General features: G+C 51.3%; 4 protein-coding genes across 4 annotated transcripts; 2 read left to right on the top strand and 2 right to left on the bottom strand.

The window, feature by feature from the left end:
• Positions 1–262: 262 nt before the first annotated feature.
• Positions 263–1,108, bottom strand: BDP81DRAFT_308816 (uncharacterized protein; the record flags this gene model as incomplete). Its single annotated transcript, XM_060583499.1, has 1 exon — positions 263–1,108. The coding sequence occupies one exon, from the start codon at positions 1,106–1,108 to the stop codon at positions 263–265; it is 846 nt and encodes a 281-aa protein (XP_060450589.1).
• Positions 1,109–11,600: 10,492 nt separating this feature from the next.
• Positions 11,601–13,120, top strand: BDP81DRAFT_415998 (uncharacterized protein). Its single transcript, XM_060589492.1, has 2 exons — positions 11,601–12,099; positions 12,200–13,120. Exons 1-2 carry the CDS (start codon positions 11,874–11,876, stop codon positions 12,814–12,816), a joined length of 843 nt encoding a protein of 280 aa, XP_060450588.1. The 5' UTR covers positions 11,601–11,873; the 3' UTR covers positions 12,817–13,120.
• A 248-nt stretch (positions 13,121–13,368) lies between these two features.
• BDP81DRAFT_457377 (uncharacterized protein) lies at positions 13,369–16,549 on the top strand (the record flags this gene model as incomplete). Its single annotated transcript, XM_060593277.1, has 4 exons — positions 13,369–13,384; positions 14,697–14,724; positions 14,758–15,859; positions 15,941–16,549. 4 exons carry the CDS (start codon positions 13,369–13,371, stop codon positions 16,547–16,549), a joined length of 1,755 nt encoding a protein of 584 aa, XP_060450587.1.
• Positions 16,550–17,006: 457 nt separating this feature from the next.
• Positions 17,007–19,910, bottom strand: BDP81DRAFT_497321 (peptidase; the record flags this gene model as incomplete). Its single annotated transcript, XM_060595451.1, has 3 exons — positions 18,884–19,910; positions 18,324–18,825; positions 17,007–18,265 (listed from the first exon to the last, which is right to left on the bottom strand). The coding sequence occupies exons 1-3, from the start codon at positions 19,880–19,882 to the stop codon at positions 17,007–17,009; spliced, it is 2,760 nt and encodes a 919-aa protein (XP_060450586.1). The 5' UTR covers positions 19,883–19,910.
• Between the last annotated feature and the right edge of the window lie 73 nt (positions 19,911–19,983).

Below are 19,983 nucleotides of genomic sequence, written 5' to 3'. Positions count from 1 at the left end.
TCTGAGAAAGTAAGGTTGAAGTGGCACACAAGTCAGCTCACTGCCACACATCAGAGCCTCTCTCTGAAGAGTCTCTTGGCACTGGTGTCCCGGAGGCAAGGTATTGCCATGTCTGTGATTGTTCCTCCTGACCCTGCTTCTAATCGCGCGGGCCCCGGAGACGAAGCTTCAAAGAACACGCTACTAGGCCAAGTGGCATCCACTGTATCTTTGGGCCGACATGAATGACTTCAGGCCACGCCGTTCCCCCATTTCTGTTTCATTACGTGGTGGAGTGGTAATCAACGTCGCTGTCATCCGATGTGGAATCTGCGTCCAAATATCCGAAAGAAACCTCATCAGGAAGATAAGTAGCTTGACCAATCGAGTCCAGAAGCAGGTAGAAGCTTTCTTCTTCCTTGTCGGAATCGAACAACCCTCGAACACTTTCTGTCGGCGTCGGACTCGTGACAAGAACCTTGACAGGTGATCTCATGTCTTCATTCCTTACCAGGTCAAGCAGACACTCTAACACCTTGGTCAATTCATCGACCAAAGAGTCTATTTCGTAGTGTACTACTCCGTCAATGATGCACACTACAGTCAGGCCCTCTGGCAGCCGTTCGACAAGCCAACGGAAGAGAATGCATAGCTCGTCCAGATCGCTCTCCTCGACCAGTCGCTTATCGATTTGGCGGTCCAAACCGGTCAGTTCAAAATCGCTGCGCTGCTCCAGTAACTGCGCAATTAAGCTTTTGATCATGAGTACTCCTCCAGCGGCCAAGGTCACGTCAGCGTCACTGTCAGCATCACTGTCGTTATCGTCATCGTCTTCTACATGACTGCCGCAGAAGAACACCAGCGAGATGTAATTCTCCCTTACACAAAGCGTCTGTGTTAATGTGGCGCACAGGACCGACAATGCTGAGATGTGGTGGCTTTCGAAAGGACCAAAGCTTCCCTCCACAAGGAGTTCAGTCGACTTGGTCGATATTGCCCACTCCCTGAACTTTGGATAGTCGGCGGCCTGCTCAACTTGGGCGGTGTAGACCGGAGAGATGATGTGTCTCCTATCTAAAACTTCTCCTAAGTCACTGTCGTTGAGATCCGAGTGTCGAAGAAGCTTCATCAATCCATCAACAGTGATAGTCGGCGCTGGCTCCGTTAGGCCGATAGGGCGGGTAGGCTATGGAGACCATGGCGATTGCTGGGTCTCCATAGGTAGCTTAGATCAATATAAGTTCGCGCAGTCTAACTTCGTGCAGTCTCTGTCTCTCGGTCAATTCTTAGACCCATTCTAGCTGAAGGAGAGTACGCCTGCATGCAAGTCCGTCAGCGGAGAATGCCTGTCTCTGAGAGCCTTGCTCAGTGCTGAACGAAACCGATGTAGGCCTCCCGTAAAGTATTCATTTCCGGGTATTCACGACTCCGAGATACGCGTCACATGGTTCATGGAACTTTCAACTTTACGTTGGTATTGGCCGTGACTCTCTCCTTAGTGAGGGCCGTGGCACAGGCATCCTGACAGCTCTAAACATCATGTCTTCAATTGTTCGAACTTTTGACCATACTTCTGAAATGATCCGTATTCTGTCTCTGAGAAACGCACAACTCAGTCGCATCTACTAGTTTTGGAACCACATACATGATTTCAAATCACCTCCTCACTTGGAGAGCCTCGCCCAGTCTCAACAGAGCAGGCTGTCATCAATAGCTTCGTTGGCTTCCATTTCTCTATCATTCAGAAGTGCTGAAGCCTATTGCAAGAAGCGAGGAGGCGATCAAGGCCGCCTTGCGCCGCCAACGTGCTTGCTGGCCTGCTATTTCGGGGTTGTCATCCTTCACGTCATTGGCCGTTGAGCATCCATGAAGGATCATCACGACTTGTGGACGGAGGATGTTGAGATTATTGTGGGATTATATGCTCGAAGCGCAGCAGAACCCTTGTCTTGCCAGCCTGATCTTACAAGCAGCCTACCACACCTAACTTTCCTCTCCCCTCCTCCGAAGGATATTTCAAAGGGAATTGATACAGAGGCATGCACCTTACAGCGGCATGCACGTATGCTGCTGTGATTGGCCCAAAAATTTATTGTTAGTGCATCTAGATTCTGCCGCTCGTCTCCAAAGTACTCTTTCTACTCAGAATTTCCTCTATGCTAGCCTTTCCTAAGACTATCTTGGTCGTTATGCTTAGTATTAACGTATAATACCTTTACTATCTAAACCGTAGCGTAATCTACACCGCCGAGCGGCAGACCGTAGCCCTAGCGACGTAATACGTCCTCTTAAACGCTAATATATCGATATACTATTGTCCCCCTCCTTAATCGGCAGCTATACTAGTATTTATTAATTTTATAGAGTTAGCGATCCTTAAATATATAGCGACCTAATTAATAACTTATCACGCGAGCTATTATAAAAAATACGGCTACTATCCTACTATTAACTTTATTACCCTAGAATCGAACTAAGACTCTACTTTAGCCGCTATTTCCCTAATAGAACCGACTCCCTCTAACCTATTACTTTACCCCGACTCTTATCTATCTATAGCGGCCTCTATTCCAATAACGAGCACCTTAAGTTTATGCTTTACCTTACGCGCCGTTTCCTAAGGGGAATATAAAATACTTAATATACTATTCTCCCTTATATTTCGCTAGATCGTAGCCTCTTATCCTTTATAAAGGATATTAAGACTCTTAATAGCCTATTATAAAGCATTTCAATAATACTCTTAAGCTTATTTAATAGGTTTTCAGGACTAATGAAAGGTTAATAACCGCCCTCCTCCGGTAATACGAGCAAAACTGTCACAGACCCGCTGTCCTAGACCCCAACCTTGAGGTTGGTGTTGAGTAACCCGGTGGCCGGGTTACGTAAGCCTGAGGCTGGATAAAACTCTGCATCCTGTATTCTGTCGCGCATGTCCAGAAACGTAGCTCCTTGAGCTACGTCTTGTCAACAGAGCCTGTACCTGCTTAGGATAGAGCCTGCCCGTAGCAATAGATTGTCTGATCCGCCTGCCCAGCATCCACCTGCCAAACAACCTGCCTGCTACCGTGACACTACGTAGCTCCTACCATTTGGATGCTGAACAATGCCCGACCGCCCTGACCCGCCGCTGGCTTCGGACTCCCCGGAGGAGCTCGCTAGACATGCGGCTCAGAACCCTTCCGACTGGCTTCTCTACTTGAGAAATATCAACGGCTATGCGTCCTGCCTAGAAGAAGAAAAGTCCTCCCTTACTGCCGAATTAGCACTCTGCGAATCTACGAATGCCTCCCTCCGCTCGACTATCTCCGAACACAAAGCAGTAATACGTTACCAAGAAGGAACGATCGAAAAGGCTCAACAGAGAATCCTGCAACTTGAACTTGAAAAGTCTCGCCTCCTGGATGCCGCTACGCCGAACGAACACACTCCGCATACCGATCCTGCTCCTGATATCAAGCCCTCTGATAATCCGCCCGTAGATGTTATATCGAGAGTATCTCCGCCTACTCCTACTACAAGTGCCCGCTCTACCGTCCTCAGTGAGAAACTCCCTGACCCAAAGGAGTTTGACGGATCTCGCAAGGACCTTCGGCGATTCTCCCAACAGATCTATGCGAAAATGACCTCTAATGCCGACCGTTTCCCGACCGCCACCGCCCGCCTAACTTATGTCGCCGGAAGACTCGTTGGAAAAGCCTACGAGCTGATCCTACCCAAAACAAGCTATGGCATCCCTCAGTTTATGGACTACGAAGAACTACTGGACTATTTGGAAGATGCGTTCGGCGACCCCGACCTGGTCCAGAATGCTCAGAACCAACTGTATGCCTGGAAACAAAAGAACTTAGACTTCAGCGTCTTTTTCTCCGAGTTTCAACGTCTAGCCCTAGAAGGAGGAATGGCGGAAGACGCCCTGACTCCTCTGCTTCTACAAGGAATCTCCCGTGAGCTTCAAGATATGCTCCTACACAGTCCAGCCCCGTCTCGAGAATACCACGCTTTCTCCCGCCACCTTCAGTCTTTAGATAACCGCTACCGCCAACACCAGCAACAAGTTTCCCGTTCCCGTAACCCCGCGGGCCCTACCCCAACCAAGACAAGTACTGCTCTTCCGAAGCCGTATTCTGCCGCTGCTACTCCAAGCCCTGGCAATACTCCTCCTAGAATACCTTCTCCCCGACCAACCCCGATGCCCGCCGGAGACCCAATGGACCTAAGCTCACAACGCCGAAGAAGTCGCAAGGAACGCTACGAGTGCTTCCGGTGCGGGTCCTCTGACCATTATGTCGCCCAATGCCCTAGGCCCGATACGCGTCCCGCATCTCGTCTGCATGCCAGCCGTCGATCCCGCTCGCCTTCCCCTGCTAGTCGTCCCGGCTGTTCCCCGCCCCGTTCTAGGACCAGCTCTCCCAGTGAGAATTCGATAAATGGGACGAGCCTGGCGTAAGTCGCCACCAGGCTCCTAAGGAGCGCGCCCTCCGAATATCCGCCGCTGCTGCTACTGGGCTATCTATCGAGGACGAAGAAAACCAACGTTCTAATATGCTGATCCTGCCGATAAACCTGACTGTGGGAACCCGAGAGTTGCTCACTTATGCCCTGACCGATTCTGGAGCCGAAGGCAAAGCTTTCATCGACGAAAGCTGGGCAAAAGACCAGAACCTGACCCTGTTACCCCTGAAGAAACCGTTCGACTTAGAAGTGTTTGACGGACGAACCGCCGAGAGCGGAAAGGTCTCACACTATGTTACTATTACCTGCCGCATTAACGATCATCGCCAAGAAGGGATGAGATTCTTCGTTACTCAGTTAGCCTATTACCCTGTTGTCCTGGGAATGCCGTAGCTTAAACAGCACGACCCCACGATCCGATTTGCATCGCATACTATCACCTTTGATAGCGAGTACTGCCGAAAGCACTGTAACATGCCGAGCCGCCCGATGAAAGTAAAAGCATTACAGGATGTCCCGAAATCTGCCCGCCCCCGCCTACAGTCACCCTGTCCCGAGATCCTGGAAAAATACGATATCGCTACCGTCTCGTTAAGGGCCAGCGCTGCTTATATCCATCGAGGAAACTGCCACGCATTCGCTATTACCCTAGAACAAATCGACCTCGCCATAACCGACAAACCCGTACCTGATCCCGCCGAAGTCCTGCCTCCCGAGTTCCGTGAATTCGGAGACGTCTTCTCCCCAAAAGAAGCGGAAAAACTACCACCGCACCGACCGTACGACCATCATATCCAGTTACAGGAAGGGAAAACAGCTCCCTTCGGACCGTTATATGCCATGTCCAGAGAGGAGCTAATCGCGCTGCGCGAATGGCTTGCCGAGAACTTAAGGAAAGGGTTCATACGCCCTAGTGCTTCTCCTGTTGCTTCACCCGTCCTGTTTGTGGCCAAACCAGGAGGGGGCCTCCGCTTCTGTGTCGACTACCGCGCGTTAAACAATATTACCGTTAAGGACAGATACCCGCTGCCGCTGACAAAGGAGTCCCTGAACAACTTGAAGGGAATGAAGTACTTCTCCAAGATCGATATCATTTCCGCCTTCAACAATTTGAGAGTCAAGAAGGGGGAGGAATACCTTACAGCCTTCCGTACCCGCTTCGGCCTGTTCGAATCCCTGGTGATGCCATTTGGTCTTACAGGGGCCCCCGCCACGTTCTAGAGGTTTATTAACGATACGTTGCGGGAATACCTGGATATTTTCTGCACTGCTTACCTGGATGATATTCTGATATACAGCCGCACCCGATCAGAACATGAACAACACGTCCGCTTAGTGCTGTTCGCCCTGAGGAGCGCCGGCCTGTTCGCCAAGCTGGAAAAATGCGAATTCTTTGTACAAGAAACAACTTTCCTAGGCTTAATCGTCGGAGCCAACGGTATCCGAATGGACCCCAAGAAGGTCGACACCGTTGTCAACTAGAAAACACCGACCTGCCTGACTGACGTCCAAGCGTTTATTGGATTCGGGAACTTCTACCGGAGATTTATTAGGAATTTCTCGAAAATCATCTCCCCGCTCGTCCGCCTAACGAAGAAAGGAGTCCCATTTGCCTTCGACCCGACCTGTGAGAGAGCATTCAACGACCTGAAGACTGCATTCACCCAAGCCCCTGTATTGGCCTCCTTCGACTGGGAAAAAGATGTCCTGGTGGAGACCGACGCCTCCGACTATGTATCTGCAGGAGTACTGTCCCAGTACGGAGACGACGGAGTTTTAAGACCCGTCGCCTTCTTCTCGAAGAAACATTCTATTACCGAGTGCAACTACGAAATCTACGATAAGGAACTGCTGGCAATTATCCGCTGTTTCGAGGAGTGGCGTCCGGAATTGGAGGGAACAAAGTCCCCGGTAAAAGTTATTACGGACCACAAGAACCTGGAATACTTTACGACAACTAAGCTACTGAACCGCCGACAAGCCCGTTGGGCTGAATTCCTGTCCCGTTTCAACTTCAAGATCATATACCGCCCGGGAAAACAAGGTGTTAAACCAGACGCGCTGACCAGGAGGTCAGAAGACCTGCCTAAGGAGGGGGATGAACGCCTTCACCATCAAAGCCAAGTTGTGTTGAAAAAAGAAAACTTCGAAACCCCCGATTCTCCCGCACCGACCCAAGGCTCCCGACCAAAGAAGACCGTCCGTTTTATGACTCAGTCGTCCCGCTCTCAAGAAGCTACTAGACCCCAGTGGAACGAAGAACTATCCCGCTTGTTCGCCCGAGGATACGAAGAAGACCCCGTGCCCCGCCTGGTCCTGAAGGCCCTTAGTGAAGGCGCCTCCCGACACTCCCTGCTTACCCTTGCCGAATGCGAAGACCGCGGAGGATACCTATACTATAGAAATCGACTGTTTGTCCCCGACCTACCGGAACTGAAGGCCGAGCTGCTGAGATACTGCCATGCTTCCCCAATCGCTGGACACCCTGGTATAGCCAAGACTTACGAAATCCTGGATCGAGAGTACTATTGGCCCTAGATGTTGCGATATGCCAAACGTTGGATTGCCAACTGCCACCAGTGCCGTCGAGCTAAACCGAATCGACAGGCCCGTCAAGGCTTGCTGAAGCCCCTGCCTGTCCCTGAGCGCTCTTGGAAGGATATATCTGTGGACTTTATCACCCACCTGCCCTTGAGCCGCGGTTACGATGCGATTATGGTCGTGGTCGACCGTTTATCTAAAATGCGCCACTTCATGGCGTGTAAGGGAACCTGTGACTCCGAAGAGACCGCCCGCCTGTTCGTAAAGCACGTGTGGAAACTGCACGGCTTACCTAGCACAGTTATATCAGACCGCGGCCCCCAGTTCGTATCGGACTTCTGGAAACACCTGACTAAGCGCCTGTCCGTCTCTGCCCTGCTTTCCACCGCTTACCACCCTGAGACTGATGGCCAGACCGAGAGGATGAACGCCACTCTGGAACAATACCTGCGCTTATACGTAGCATACCTGCAAGATGATTGGGCCGATTGGCTCCCGCTCGCCGAGTTCTCTGCCAATAACACCGCTTCTGAGACGACTACTGTTACGCCGTTCTTCGCCAACTATGGCTTCCACCCGCGTTTAGGTTTCGAACCAGTACTGCCCCGCGATAAGCCCGCCGCCAGAGATGCTGAGAAGTTTGTGTCCCGTATGCAAGAGATTAACGACCACCTGCGCAACGAGATGCTTATGGCCCGCTCGCGATATGAGGAACAAGCAAACCGGAAACGCCGTCCCGCCCCCAGATACCAGGTCGGTCAAGAAGTCTGGCTCGACGCCCGGAATATCAAGACTCTGCGCCCTACTAAGAAACTAGACTGGAAGAACTGCGGTCCGTTTAAGATCGACAAAGTTATTAGCCCGTACGCCTACCGCCTCCGCCTCCCCGAGTCCATGAGGATTCACCCTGTCTTTCATGTTAGCCTGCTCCGCCCCGCCGCCGACGACCCGCTACCCGCACAAACGAACGAACCACCCCCGCCTGTCGAAATCGATGGTCTACAGGAGTGGGAAGTCGAGGAGGTTCTTGACTCTCGCTGGGACCGCCGTGGCCGTGGCCGCCCCCGTCTAAAGTATACTGTCAAGTGGACTGGTTACGATGACCCTGAAGAGGTGCCCGCCTCCCACCTAGAGAACGCCCAAGAAGTCGTCCGCAACTATCACCGCCGGTACCCGTTTAAGCCTGGTCCCACCTGAGCGTGCCAGCGACCTCGCAGGAGTTCGGTCCTAAAGAGGGGGGTAATGTCACAGACCCGCTGTCCTAGACCCCAACCTTGAGGTTGGTGTTGAGTAACCCGGTGGCCGGGTTACGTAAGCCTGAGGCTGGATAAAACTCTGCATCCTGTATTCTGTCGCGCATGTCCAGAAACGTAGCTCCTTGAGCTACGTCTTGTCAACAGAGCCTGTACCTGCTTAGGATAGAGCCTGCCCGTAGCAATAGATTGTCTGATCCGCCTGCCCAGCATCCACCTGCCAAACAACCTGCCTGCTACCGTGACAAAAACTACTATTAATAAGAGACGTGGGGTTCTTAAGGAAACCCCACCCCCCTATATTTACCTTCGTAATAATACCTTCTCTCGAGTCTATTATCTTTTTAATTTATACTCTCCTATTATACCTACTTTAATAAATCCTCCTCCCCACCTTTAAATATAATTTCTAACCTATAAATTCTTAGTAGCCTAGAGCCTGTCGTAAAGGCCCTCTTTAATTAATTTAATATATTTATAAGGGCCAACGGGTTTAACATTATTAAACGGTATAAATATACCTTTTAGACAGGTTGGCTTATATAATACTCTTTTTAATATAACGTGGTTCATCAGTCAGCCGGCCGGACCAGTCAGCCGGACGTTTTTTTCTAAACACACTTATGTCCAAACCACTTAAACCTTTGATGCGTAAAATCTCAATAACCATAATGCTAATCTACACCTAAGAAGACAAAGTCATTCTTGCGATTGAAGTGATCCGATCGATATGCGCTGTAGGTAGTAACTTGAGCATTTTGCGTGCCGCAAAGACCTACGGTATCCCGAAGAGTACCTTAGCCGATAGAATAAATAACCGACCGCGACGCGAATAAACTCAACCCTAACGACATAAACTCGATCCGATCGAAGAGAAAACACTTCTCCAATATGTTATTGAACAGGATTCCAGAGGATTTCCTTTGCGCCTTGGCGGTGTGGAAAATATGGCCAATCTCCTGCTGCGAGCGCGTAATGCCGAGCCTGTTGGCAAGCGATGGGCCAGGCGGTTTGTGGACTCATAGCCTGCTCTGAAAACAAAGTTTAATCGTCTATACGATTATCAAAGGGCTCTTTTAGAAGACCTAGAGGTTATTTCAAAGTGGTTTGTGTTGTTACGTGACATGATGACCAAGTATGGAATCCAAGAGGAGGACCTATACAATTTCGACGAGACTAGCTTCATGATGGGCATGATCACCGCGTCAATGGTGGTAATACGCGCCGATCGATGCGGTAAAGCAAAGTCTGTCCAGCCGGGTAACCGTGAATAGGCTATAGTCATTGAATGTATTAATTCGGGCGGGTGGTATATCCCTCCGTTCGTAATCGTTAAGGGCGTATATCACCTTGCCAGTTGGACCACGGAATCAGGTTTTCCGGGCAACTGGGTCATCAAGCCCACTGCTAATAGATAGACGGATAATCAGACGGGTCTTGACTGGATTAAACACTTCGACAAACATACTAAGAACCGAACTAAGGGCGTCTACAGGATGCTCATTATCGACGGCCATGAGAGCTATTTATCGGCCGAATTTGACGATTACTGTAAGCAGAACAATATTGTAACGGTCAGTATGCCTGAATATTCGTCGCATCTATTATAGCCATTGGATATTGCGCTTTATTCGCCTTTGAAACGCGTATACGGTGATAAAATCAACCTATTTATCAGAGCCTCCATAAATCACTGTTATTATACACGTCAGCAGGGCAACCGTACGGTTGGAACGAAGTGTCAATAATGGTCTATTATTGCTGCGTCTTGAGGTGGAAGGAGGAGGTTGTGGGCAGAGCCCACGGCCTCTCAGAAGTGGTATGTAAGGGGTCGTTTGTAAGTGCCCATACCGCCTTCCAGATCCACCTTTTCTGCCGACTGCTCAGAGATCCAACAATCACATTACCAAGTCTGAGTTCTTTATTACCTTCCACCAGGCCCACAACAAGGTTTTTAATAAGGAAAACATCAGGTCTGCTTTCCAAGGCGCTGGAATTTCACCATAGGACCCAGACTATGTCATCAAAAAGCTTGATGTGCATTTACGGACGCCTACACCTCCTATGGCCAACCCTTCAACACCACCACCTTGGCAATCGCAAACGCCCTCTAACCCACAACAAGCCGTCTCGCAGTCCAACTTTATCAAAAGCCGGATCTCTGCTCATAAAGGAAGCTCACCGACACCAATTATTGCTACAGTTGAGCAATTATCAAAGGGTACGCAGGCAATGGCACACTCAATCACTATTTTAACTAATCGGCTTCGTACCCTTAAGGATACGAATATAGCATTTGCTAAGCGTCGGAGGGCTAAAAGGTCCCATATACAGCTTAGAGGGGCACTTAATATAAAGGAATCTCAGGGTTTACTAGAAGAGAAACAAAAAGGTAAACGTCCAGCACCTCGAGAGGATAAGGAGGGGGGTCCATCAAAAAGAGCCCAGCCGACTCGGAGACGCTATAGTACGTATGGTAAGACTGGACATAATGCACGAACCTGTTCCAAGGATGTCGAATCATCAGGAGATTCTGATAGCGACAACCAATAATTGATTTAATGCGTTGTGGTTGAGAAATACTAGATGTTGTTGTGGACGTGGGAAAAAACGTCCGGCTGACTGGTCCGGCCGGCTGACTGATGAACCACGTTATATATAGAATGGACTCGAGCCGGGCTCTATGATAGACTTCCTATAACTTCTTTAATAATTAAATTTATATTAAATCTTATAATCACTTTTAGCTATCTTCCCTAAGAACCTCTTTGATAAGACTACGATTAATCACCGAAGCCTTACCTACCTTATAGATATAACCTACTTGAGACTATTCAACTACGTGTAATAATCATCCGATTATTACATCCGATTATTATATCCGGTTATTACACCCGATTATTACTGTTACCAGTTCCGCAGCCTCAACTTCTGCAAACATACCTCACTACGACTAGCTGGCCGTAACATCTCAGTAAAGGTAGCTGAAAGCGATCATAAGATCTGATACGAAGTTAATTGCTGAAGAAGCTATGGGAAGTCTGTCCCTGAGCCCGGCTCAAGTCCATCCTATATACAAGTCCTGATTCTGAACATACCCTTTGTCCTCTGGGTCGCCCTGGATCATTCTGATCTAGAATGATCGCTTGGCCCCCAGATCGTATTAGATTATTCTGATCCCGAATGATCCTTATCTTATCATTACGTAACTTATACTATAGTTCTTCCGTTCTGTAGGGTGATGCTAGTATTCCTGTTTTATCTACTGCATATATAGCGCGCCATAGCCGCTGTGGTCCTACGGGGCAGGCCCTGAACTTGGTCATACATATTAGGTCGTAACAGTTAGGTCGTAAGACAAGTAATCGAAATGTTACTGTAACCACCTTCACCGCCTTTGCGGAAATATACCAAAATTTTGAGCCAATCACAACGGCAAACGTGCATGCCGCTGTAAGGTGCATGCCTCTGTATCAATTCTGCATGCCTCTATATCAATTCCCATTTCAAATATGTAGTAATCATCCCCCAGGTGTGCTTGGCTCAGTCTACTCACTCTTCTTTTAGTTCCTTCTACCTTCATCCCGCACTCTCCTATCTGTCTCCTGAGCCTAATGAGCGTCGGAGACAAGCCCACTTCTCACGATGCGGATCGCCTCTGTTCTTCTTTATAGCCTCCTCTATTGGAAATGCACCGGATCGACCGTCTTCCGCCGACCACCAGGCGCCGGTCCCACTGGAGACTTCCGGGACAACCCCCAGTATGCACTGGGCGAAATGGTAGACCTCCAATGGGGCACTGATGACTCGCCCATTGACTTGTTCATCATCCAAGCGTCCCCTGAGAGAGACCCAGTTGCCACCTTATTCTGTAAGTCAATTTTGTATAAAGCATTGTATATCCGACGCAGACCCCTATCTATGTTCCGACTTTTGAAATCAAACCGATTTCTTACCTGAACGATACGCAGTGGACGAACATAGGCCGCAAGGCTGGACGTGGCGCGTCAGCTTCAATGGCTTTCCTGACTGGCACGACCCGAATCTGAGCAACGCGTACTACCTACGCATCCTGCCCGCCGGACAGACCGATCCGGGCACCACGTGCCACTATTTCAACATTACCGGCAGCGCTGCGTCGTCGCCCTCATCATCGCTGTCGCCTTCGTCCTCGACATTGTCGTCCGTTTCGTCCCCGACGAGAGCATCCAGCGCAACGAGCACGCCAAAGCCGGGCGGTGATGAGCTATCAGGAGGCGCGGTGGCTGGTATTGCGATCGGAGCGACGGCCGGGACCCTCGTTGTAGTGGGGATAGCGGGATTCCTGTTCTGGAGGCGGTGGAAGAATAACAAGAAGGGAAGAGGCGAAGAAGCAGCCGCAGCTACTACCGCGAGCGATACAAACGAGATAAATCTCTACAAGAGAGACACATCCGTACCGTCGCGGGAGTTATATGGCGAGAGTGCTCGACCCTTCGAAGCGGAGGGTTCGGAACCGAGCGACATGAGGTTTGAGATGTCGGGCGACTCGGTCACACGGAGTGAAAGCGTGGGGTTTCATCAGGCAGCTGGACGTGGTCGCTATTGATGCCTAGATAGATTCTGAGACATAATGGTAAAGTCTGCCGCCTTTCGGTGTGAGGGACAACGTTGTTGACGTGAAGGACAGACATATGGACATCATCTGTTTTGGATTGACCACCACGAGCCTAGGAATTTGAAGAGGTCTACGAAGTTTGAGTAGAGTCCTTCCTACCTGGTGATGAGGAAAGGAAGCGAACGTTAGATAATCATATGACAAGCGACACTAGTGACAGGCGTTTTCTTGAATTTGATATCCGGAGCGTAAGGCAGACTTTTCGAGACAGAAATGCAATGTCTCTGAGCTTCACATTTCTCAATCTCCATGATTGGGCCAACTCCAAGTTTTGCATTCGCACTAGTAATGTCAAGGCTTCATCTGCCACATTTGATTGGTGTCGTGTGCTGCAGTTTCTTTTCAGCTTCACTCCAAAACCGCCCAGGGTGGCACAACTTCATGCCGAGCCTTCTGCCGCTGAGTATGGCGATCACACACTCAACACATTTGGTCTTCTTAGCGTAACGGTGCCAGATCGCCAAGAATATCAAAACTCCCACGATGCCCTCTTATGTCTGTTCGTGAATTATGAAAACACCATCATTCCCAAGTCGTGATAACGAGCATCGACGTCAACATGGACCCCAACAGACAGCTATACTTTCCACCACCACCTGGTCAGTCTGGAAATCCGCCGCCGCCTATTCCACCTCGGCCAGAAACAACAGCGACGGCGGTTTCTTCTTCTTGTGGCTATCCAGAAGGGCCATTGCAGCATTCTCCAACTGCACAAAGTCCTCAATATGGCGGACACCATCCTCAACAAATGTACCAGCCCACATACGGAGCTCCTTCTTACCACCAGAGCTCTCCCAACAGTCACAGCTACTACCCTCCAGGTTCCACAAACCGACCTGAGCCAACTCCTTACAACTCCTTTTCAAATGGCCAACCTCCCTTCGCCCAGCCATACTCTCCCTCGGCGACGTATACACCCACCAGCCACGGACCACCTTCAACCCAGAGTCCTAGTCTATCAGGCGCTATACAACAGGCGACTTCGTTGTTTTCAGATAGCGAAAAGGTTGTCAAGTCCTACCATGGCCTCAAAAGCAAAGCTAGAGCCAAATTCACCCAGTTCGTCTCACAGGCTGTGACACCCTCACAGCCGAGTTATAGCCCTCAAGCCCAGTACGCCCAGAACCACAATCCTCCGTATACCACTTTGCCAGCTTCCCCTTCTCCCCTCCATTCACCCGGCGACCAATATCACCAAGCCCAACCGCCTTATTGTCAACATGAGGGTCCGAAAGAGACTCTGCCAACTCAACCAGCACAGCCCCTCTACTATCACCCGACCACACCTCAGGGACAGGCCTACCCTATATCATCTCCTAGTCCAGTTGTGGTACCGCACCAACAAGACCAGCATAGCCAGCAGACTCAACAATATTTCACTTCTCTATACCAAGTTATAGCATCACCAAATGACCCGGAAGAAAGCTCATCTGGCATACCGTCATCCAACGCTCCATCTCATGGAAGCAGCGGTCTCAATCCTGCCGTTCTGCAACACGCTGTATCTGTAGTTTCACCGGCAACTCAAATAGCGCCAGTGACGACACTGCAGCAACCTGCAAATCAGCAACATATCCAATATGTCCAGGAAGTAACTCCTCGCCCATTTCAAGATACACCAGAGTCAGGAAGACCTACAGCAGATTCCATCCATCCTTTGGCCTCGGTGATAGAAGTCAATGTCACCGACTACCCACCGCCCTAACCCCCAATTGCCGAGAAAGCCGTTCCTGTTTCTCGCGAGGAGGTGCCAGTAACCAGTGCAGTCGATCAGATTTCCATTTTACTGGGCAACGTGAGCATTTGCGAAGCCACTTCATCGCAGAGCACTCCTCCGGGGTTTGACGATGTCGACTTCCACGACTACAAAAGAGCCATTCCTCGCATCACCGAAGATGGCAAGCCCGACACAATTGCTTGGGAGTGCCCGGCAGACCGAGAGGTCGAGTATGAGACGGACTGGTATCATATACCAGACATCCCCAACTTCCTCGTCTGCACACACTGCCACGAGAGGTGCCTTGCGCAAACACCCCTGGAAGACTCTTTCAAACACAACCGGGAACCAAATGGACGTTGTCGGTTCAATGCTCCCCGCATCACCAGACTCCTTCTACCGGAGTGTCTCAAGCGCAAAGAGATTACTTGTCTGCGAGAGTTCATGACAGCTCGACTCAATGTCCAGGACTGCAAGGGCCCCTCGGGCGCCGATGGATCAGCGGGAATCAAATGGTTCAAAGCACTTGACGATAGACGGTACGGCTTCGTATCTTGCGAGGCCTGCTATCAAGATGTCGTGCTAGCAACATCGTTCCGTGACAAATTTGTTCCGTACGACTCACCTCAAGCCACTGACGACATCTGGGCTTGCGACATATGCCTCCCCTTCATAAGTCGATCGATAGTCAAACTTTCCAAATCAGGGGCCAGCAGCTGGAACGAATGGATAGAGGTAGCAGCAAAGCACATGGCGCTTCCCGAATGCGACAAAGGGCCTGTGTCGCCCTCCTCGCGGCGCTGGATGCGACTGCGTGGCCAGCGGTATCCAGATTTCAAGATGTGTGAAAAGTGCTATGAGAAACATGTAGCTCTGACAACACTGGACAAGGACTTTGACTTTGTTCCACATGTGTCGAGTCACACGGGGTTGGACTGGATGGACGCCGCCCTGGGTCATACAACGACAGAGCCGACCCCCATTACATGCAGCATGAACGGCTTGCCTACTGAGGTCGCCCTCACAGCTGCCAACGACTTTCAGGACGTCAACGTTCTCTATCAAGCTCTAGAGGTTATCCTCTCGTGCCCACCGTGTACTGACCGGGGAATCATCAACGGCACCTGGTACACCTTGACTGGCGGCGACTGCGACGGCTACAGGATCTGCGCCCCGTGCCACGCCGCTTTCATCACCCCGTTCGGACTGGATCGATTCTACGAGCAGTCCCGTAGCGAAGAAGCAGGCGAGACGTACGTCTGCAGCTTCGAGCGTTCCGCCCCGCGATGGCTGGAACACATGAACCGCAACGCAGAAGCCGTCGAAACTGGCGTGTAGTCCCGCTACTCCGTCTTCGTGCGCAAGTTTGCCGGCGTCCCGCACTGCGTCAGAGAAAACCTCGTCGACAACCAACGCTGGTACGGCTGGGACGACTGCACAATCTGCCCAGAGTGCTACATCACCTTCTGCGAGGAGAGCTCGCCCCCTCCTCCTAGTCTTGCAATGGAATTCAACAACAACCTCGTCGTCGAGAAGAGGATGTGCTGCCTGTACCCCCCACGCATGCGGCAAAAGTGGACCGAGGCGTGCGAGGCGGGCAATGCGGAGGCGCTGATCGAGTTTTCAAGGGTGCGGCACGGGGTTTGGGTACAGACTATACTGCAAGTCAAGGCGCTTCGCCAGATGCAGGACATGCAGTTTGCTAATGCCATGCATGCGGGCTACATGAGTGTCACGTACCAGGGGATCGAGAGCTTCAAAGTCGTGGCTGGCACGACGGATGGGTACGAGTATGGGAATAGTCAGCTTGGATGGCATGCGACGCAGGAGGGCGTGACGAGCGCTGCTTTTTCGAATCAGATGCGGGCTGGTATGGCTCAATCTACTAGTTCGGGGACTTGGAACACGATATGGCAGTTGTTGGTGCAATGGTCCGAGTATGAGTAGGGTGGGCAGATGATGGGAAGCTAGACTCGCGTTCCTGGCTTGTTTCTCTGTCCTAGTTTTATCATGAGCCTCCTTATTATAGTATGAGTCTTGCTAAGGTATTCGTTCTGGTCAGTTGTACCTACGTTGAGGATCCTCGTTGGCTAGCTTTCCACTACGAATGACATGGCAAAGTCTGTCTAATGTTCTCCATCATCTACGTCCTCGAGACTAAGATACATCTGTGCAATATATCCACGATAGAATCGAGTTGGGGCAACCAAGCCTAAACTCAAGTTCTAAGAATAGTGGATGGACCCAGCGAGCTGCTAATATCCTATATGCATATTGGACCAGGTTGAGCCCTGATAGATTCGACATATATGTATCTTATGTGAAACGACAGCTTATGGAAAGCTTGGATTACATTAATGCATTTCTACATTTAGTTGCACATCCATTTTATAGATCCCAGGTTCTACGATGGAACAGTCGGCTCAAAAATGTCCTCCAAAACATCAACAACACCACTCATCCAGCTATCCCACGACGCAGGATCCTCCTCATCCTTGTAAAACTTGAGCCATCGAAGCAAAATACGATAAGACCCCTTCTTCAACCCCAACCCTCTCGTAGCCGTAACATCAAGAATGCTATACGACCATCCGGCCTGGTAACTCGTCTGCGGCAGCCACCCGTTTTGAATCATATTCGAACCGAGTATAGGCACGCCAGCAATCGTACCATTCTCCGTCATCGACGTCTCGGTGAGATTATCAAATTTCACGCTGGGATCGAAGCCGTACCACGTCGGCGTGAAGTTTGTGCTCGCGCGCACAATATCGAAGCGGAACTTGCGCATCGGCTGAAGCGAGGTGAATAGCGCGACAGGGTAGTCCGGGTACTGGAACGGAAAGGAGCGATAGTTGCCGATATCGGCCTTGTCACCGTTGGCAAAGACTTGCGGGGCGGAGAGGGGGTCGCGCGTCGGTGTCAGGGCGTTGAGGCGCTGCTCTGCGGTGATGTTCTTTAGGCCGACGATGGGCGTGCTGCTGTAGTTGTAGACCGGGCCCATGTACGGGATCGTAAAGGTCTCGTTGGTGGAGGAGGAGATGCCGATGAAGCCGGAGAAGAGGGGGACGAGGCTGGCGTCTGGTGATGATGGGGGAGTGATTGAGAACGAGACGTTGGCGGAGCCGCCGGCTGGGACGGTGACCTGGCTTCCAACTGTGAAGTCGAATTTGGCTGAGAAGGATTGAGGGATGTAGCCGACTTGCGCGGTACGGCTCGGTCCGTCTGAGAAGGGCGCTGCACCAGCCGCAGGTATGTTTGACAAGCTGTATGTCACGTCGGTATCTGACGGGTTGTCGATGGTGAAACTAGCCTCCTCGGCATCAACCAGTTTGAATTCCCCTGGGGATACCACTGTTCCCGAAAACACGGCTTTGTGCGCCTGAACCAGACCTGCTCCTTGTTGAATCGCAGGCGCCATCAGATCATAGTCTGCCATATTGACTTGCGCAGCGGTGGTTTGCATCAGCTCAAAGATCTCTTCAACGGACAAGTCGGGATTCTGTGACTTGATCAGAGCATATACACCCGATATGTAAGGCGTCGCCATGGACGTGCCGCTGATGATGCCAAAACCGCCGCTGTTCTCCATGAGCGGGAAAGTGGCCAGAATCATTCCGCCGGGGGCAGCTATCTCGGGCTTAAACGCGAAGTCGGCGTTGGGTTCTGTGTGACTGTCAGCCAACACATCAAGAAGGGAGACTTTGGAAATAGGAGAACTTACCCATGCTGCTAAAGTTGTTTGGTGATCCGCCGCCTATTTGATCCACCAGAAGAGGCGTCTGGGACTCAACAAGCAACTTGTACTGTCCGGTGCTCTTGGCCGCGTTCGAAAGTATCTCGTCAATCACGCTGCCCATAGGATAGATATATCCATCCGCAGTAAGAGACGGCGTTGGCACGGCGTGGCCTTTGATGAAAGCATCATCGATGGTGGGATCCCGGTATGTAATGACACGAGTGAAGTTGGCCGCAGAGGCATACGTCTGAACCTGCGTCGACGAACACGAAGGCCCTCTCTTGACGGCGATAATGTACTCGGAAATCGGCCCCTGGAGACTACCGGCTGACGGATAGTCGGAAGCCGAACAGCCAAACCTGTAAGTGGACGTGTTTCTCCCGGCCCACGCAACAGGATACTCTCCCTCCGGGAAGGGATGCAACGCTCCGTAACGGAACCCAGCACCATTGGAGTCACGGATCGGATACGTTGGAAACTTTGCGTTCTCAACCGACGCAACACCAAGCGCGTCATCCGCCCCGCCCGGCAAGTTGATGGAGAACATGCCTTGTGCCAGAGTTACCAGCGGCAGCAACGACAGCTACGCCTTTTGCTCTCAGAGCGGTAACCGCAGCAGGAAGAATCGACCCAGGATAACCCGACCAGGTCCCAAACTCCCCAATCGAAATACTCACAACATGGGCACCCTCCTCAACAGCCCTCTGCATAGCCGCAACAATAGCATCATCCGACGCACTCCCATCACCCCCAAAGACGCGGTACATGCCCAGCGTCGCCCCAGGAGCAACGCCAACGAGACCAGGAAACATGGAGGCGTTGGAGGGAACCTCCATACCGATAATGCCCGCCACATGGGTGCCGTGAAAGCTGTCAAAACAGCCCGGCCGCGGGTCCGGGCCCGGGTTCGGGGTGGAGTTGCCGAACCCGTAGTCGTCGCCGACAAAGTCGTAGCCGAACTCGACCTTGCAGCCTTTTCCGAAGCATCCTCCCAGGGCCGGATGCAGATAGTCGATCCCCGTGTCGATGACGGCGACGCGTACGCCCTCGCCGAGCACGCCCTTTGCGTGAACGCGGTCGACACCCGTCATGGCGTGTGGACTGTTCCAGTCGACATCCGCCCTCCGAGACCGCGAGGATCTAAATTGGTCTCTACCGCTGTCATAGTTGCGTGTGACGTGCTCGCTAGTCTTGCTGCTGGAAGGAGACCTCTTCACGTTGCTGCTCGGGCGATGGGGGTGCGCCACGCTCTGGGCGGGAACGACATTCTCGACACCCGGAAGAGCTCGCAACTTTTCACTGTCTGAATCGCTGTCTAGAGAGACTGATACGCCGTAAAATACGCTTTTGTCGGTGTACTCGTATCGCACACGCAGCGGGATAGACGCTTCGGCTGCCTTGCTGGCGAGATCATGTGGACTGATGCTGAGTCCTTCTGTCGAGTCCTTGGACAACTCGACAAAGTACGTCTTGGGCACTGCTTGGGAGATAGTTACAGCAAAACAGCAAGCCGCTACCGCGGCGAAGTGGGCGACGAGACGCATCGTCAAATAGACGCCGAGTCGGCTTCTCTACGAATAGACAGTCTAAGAAAGACTCTGAAGCGCAACTTGCCCCGACTAGTATCCATTGTGCAACTATGCCG

The sequence above is a fragment of the Colletotrichum phormii genome (genome assembly GCF_030913505.1).
Source record: "Colletotrichum phormii strain CBS 102054 chromosome Unknown BDP81scaffold_2, whole genome shotgun sequence".
NCBI lineage: Eukaryota > Fungi > Ascomycota > Sordariomycetes > Glomerellales > Glomerellaceae > Colletotrichum > Colletotrichum phormii.
The sequence above is the reverse complement of the archived record's forward strand: the minus strand, read 5'-3'. Positions and strand labels throughout refer to the sequence as shown.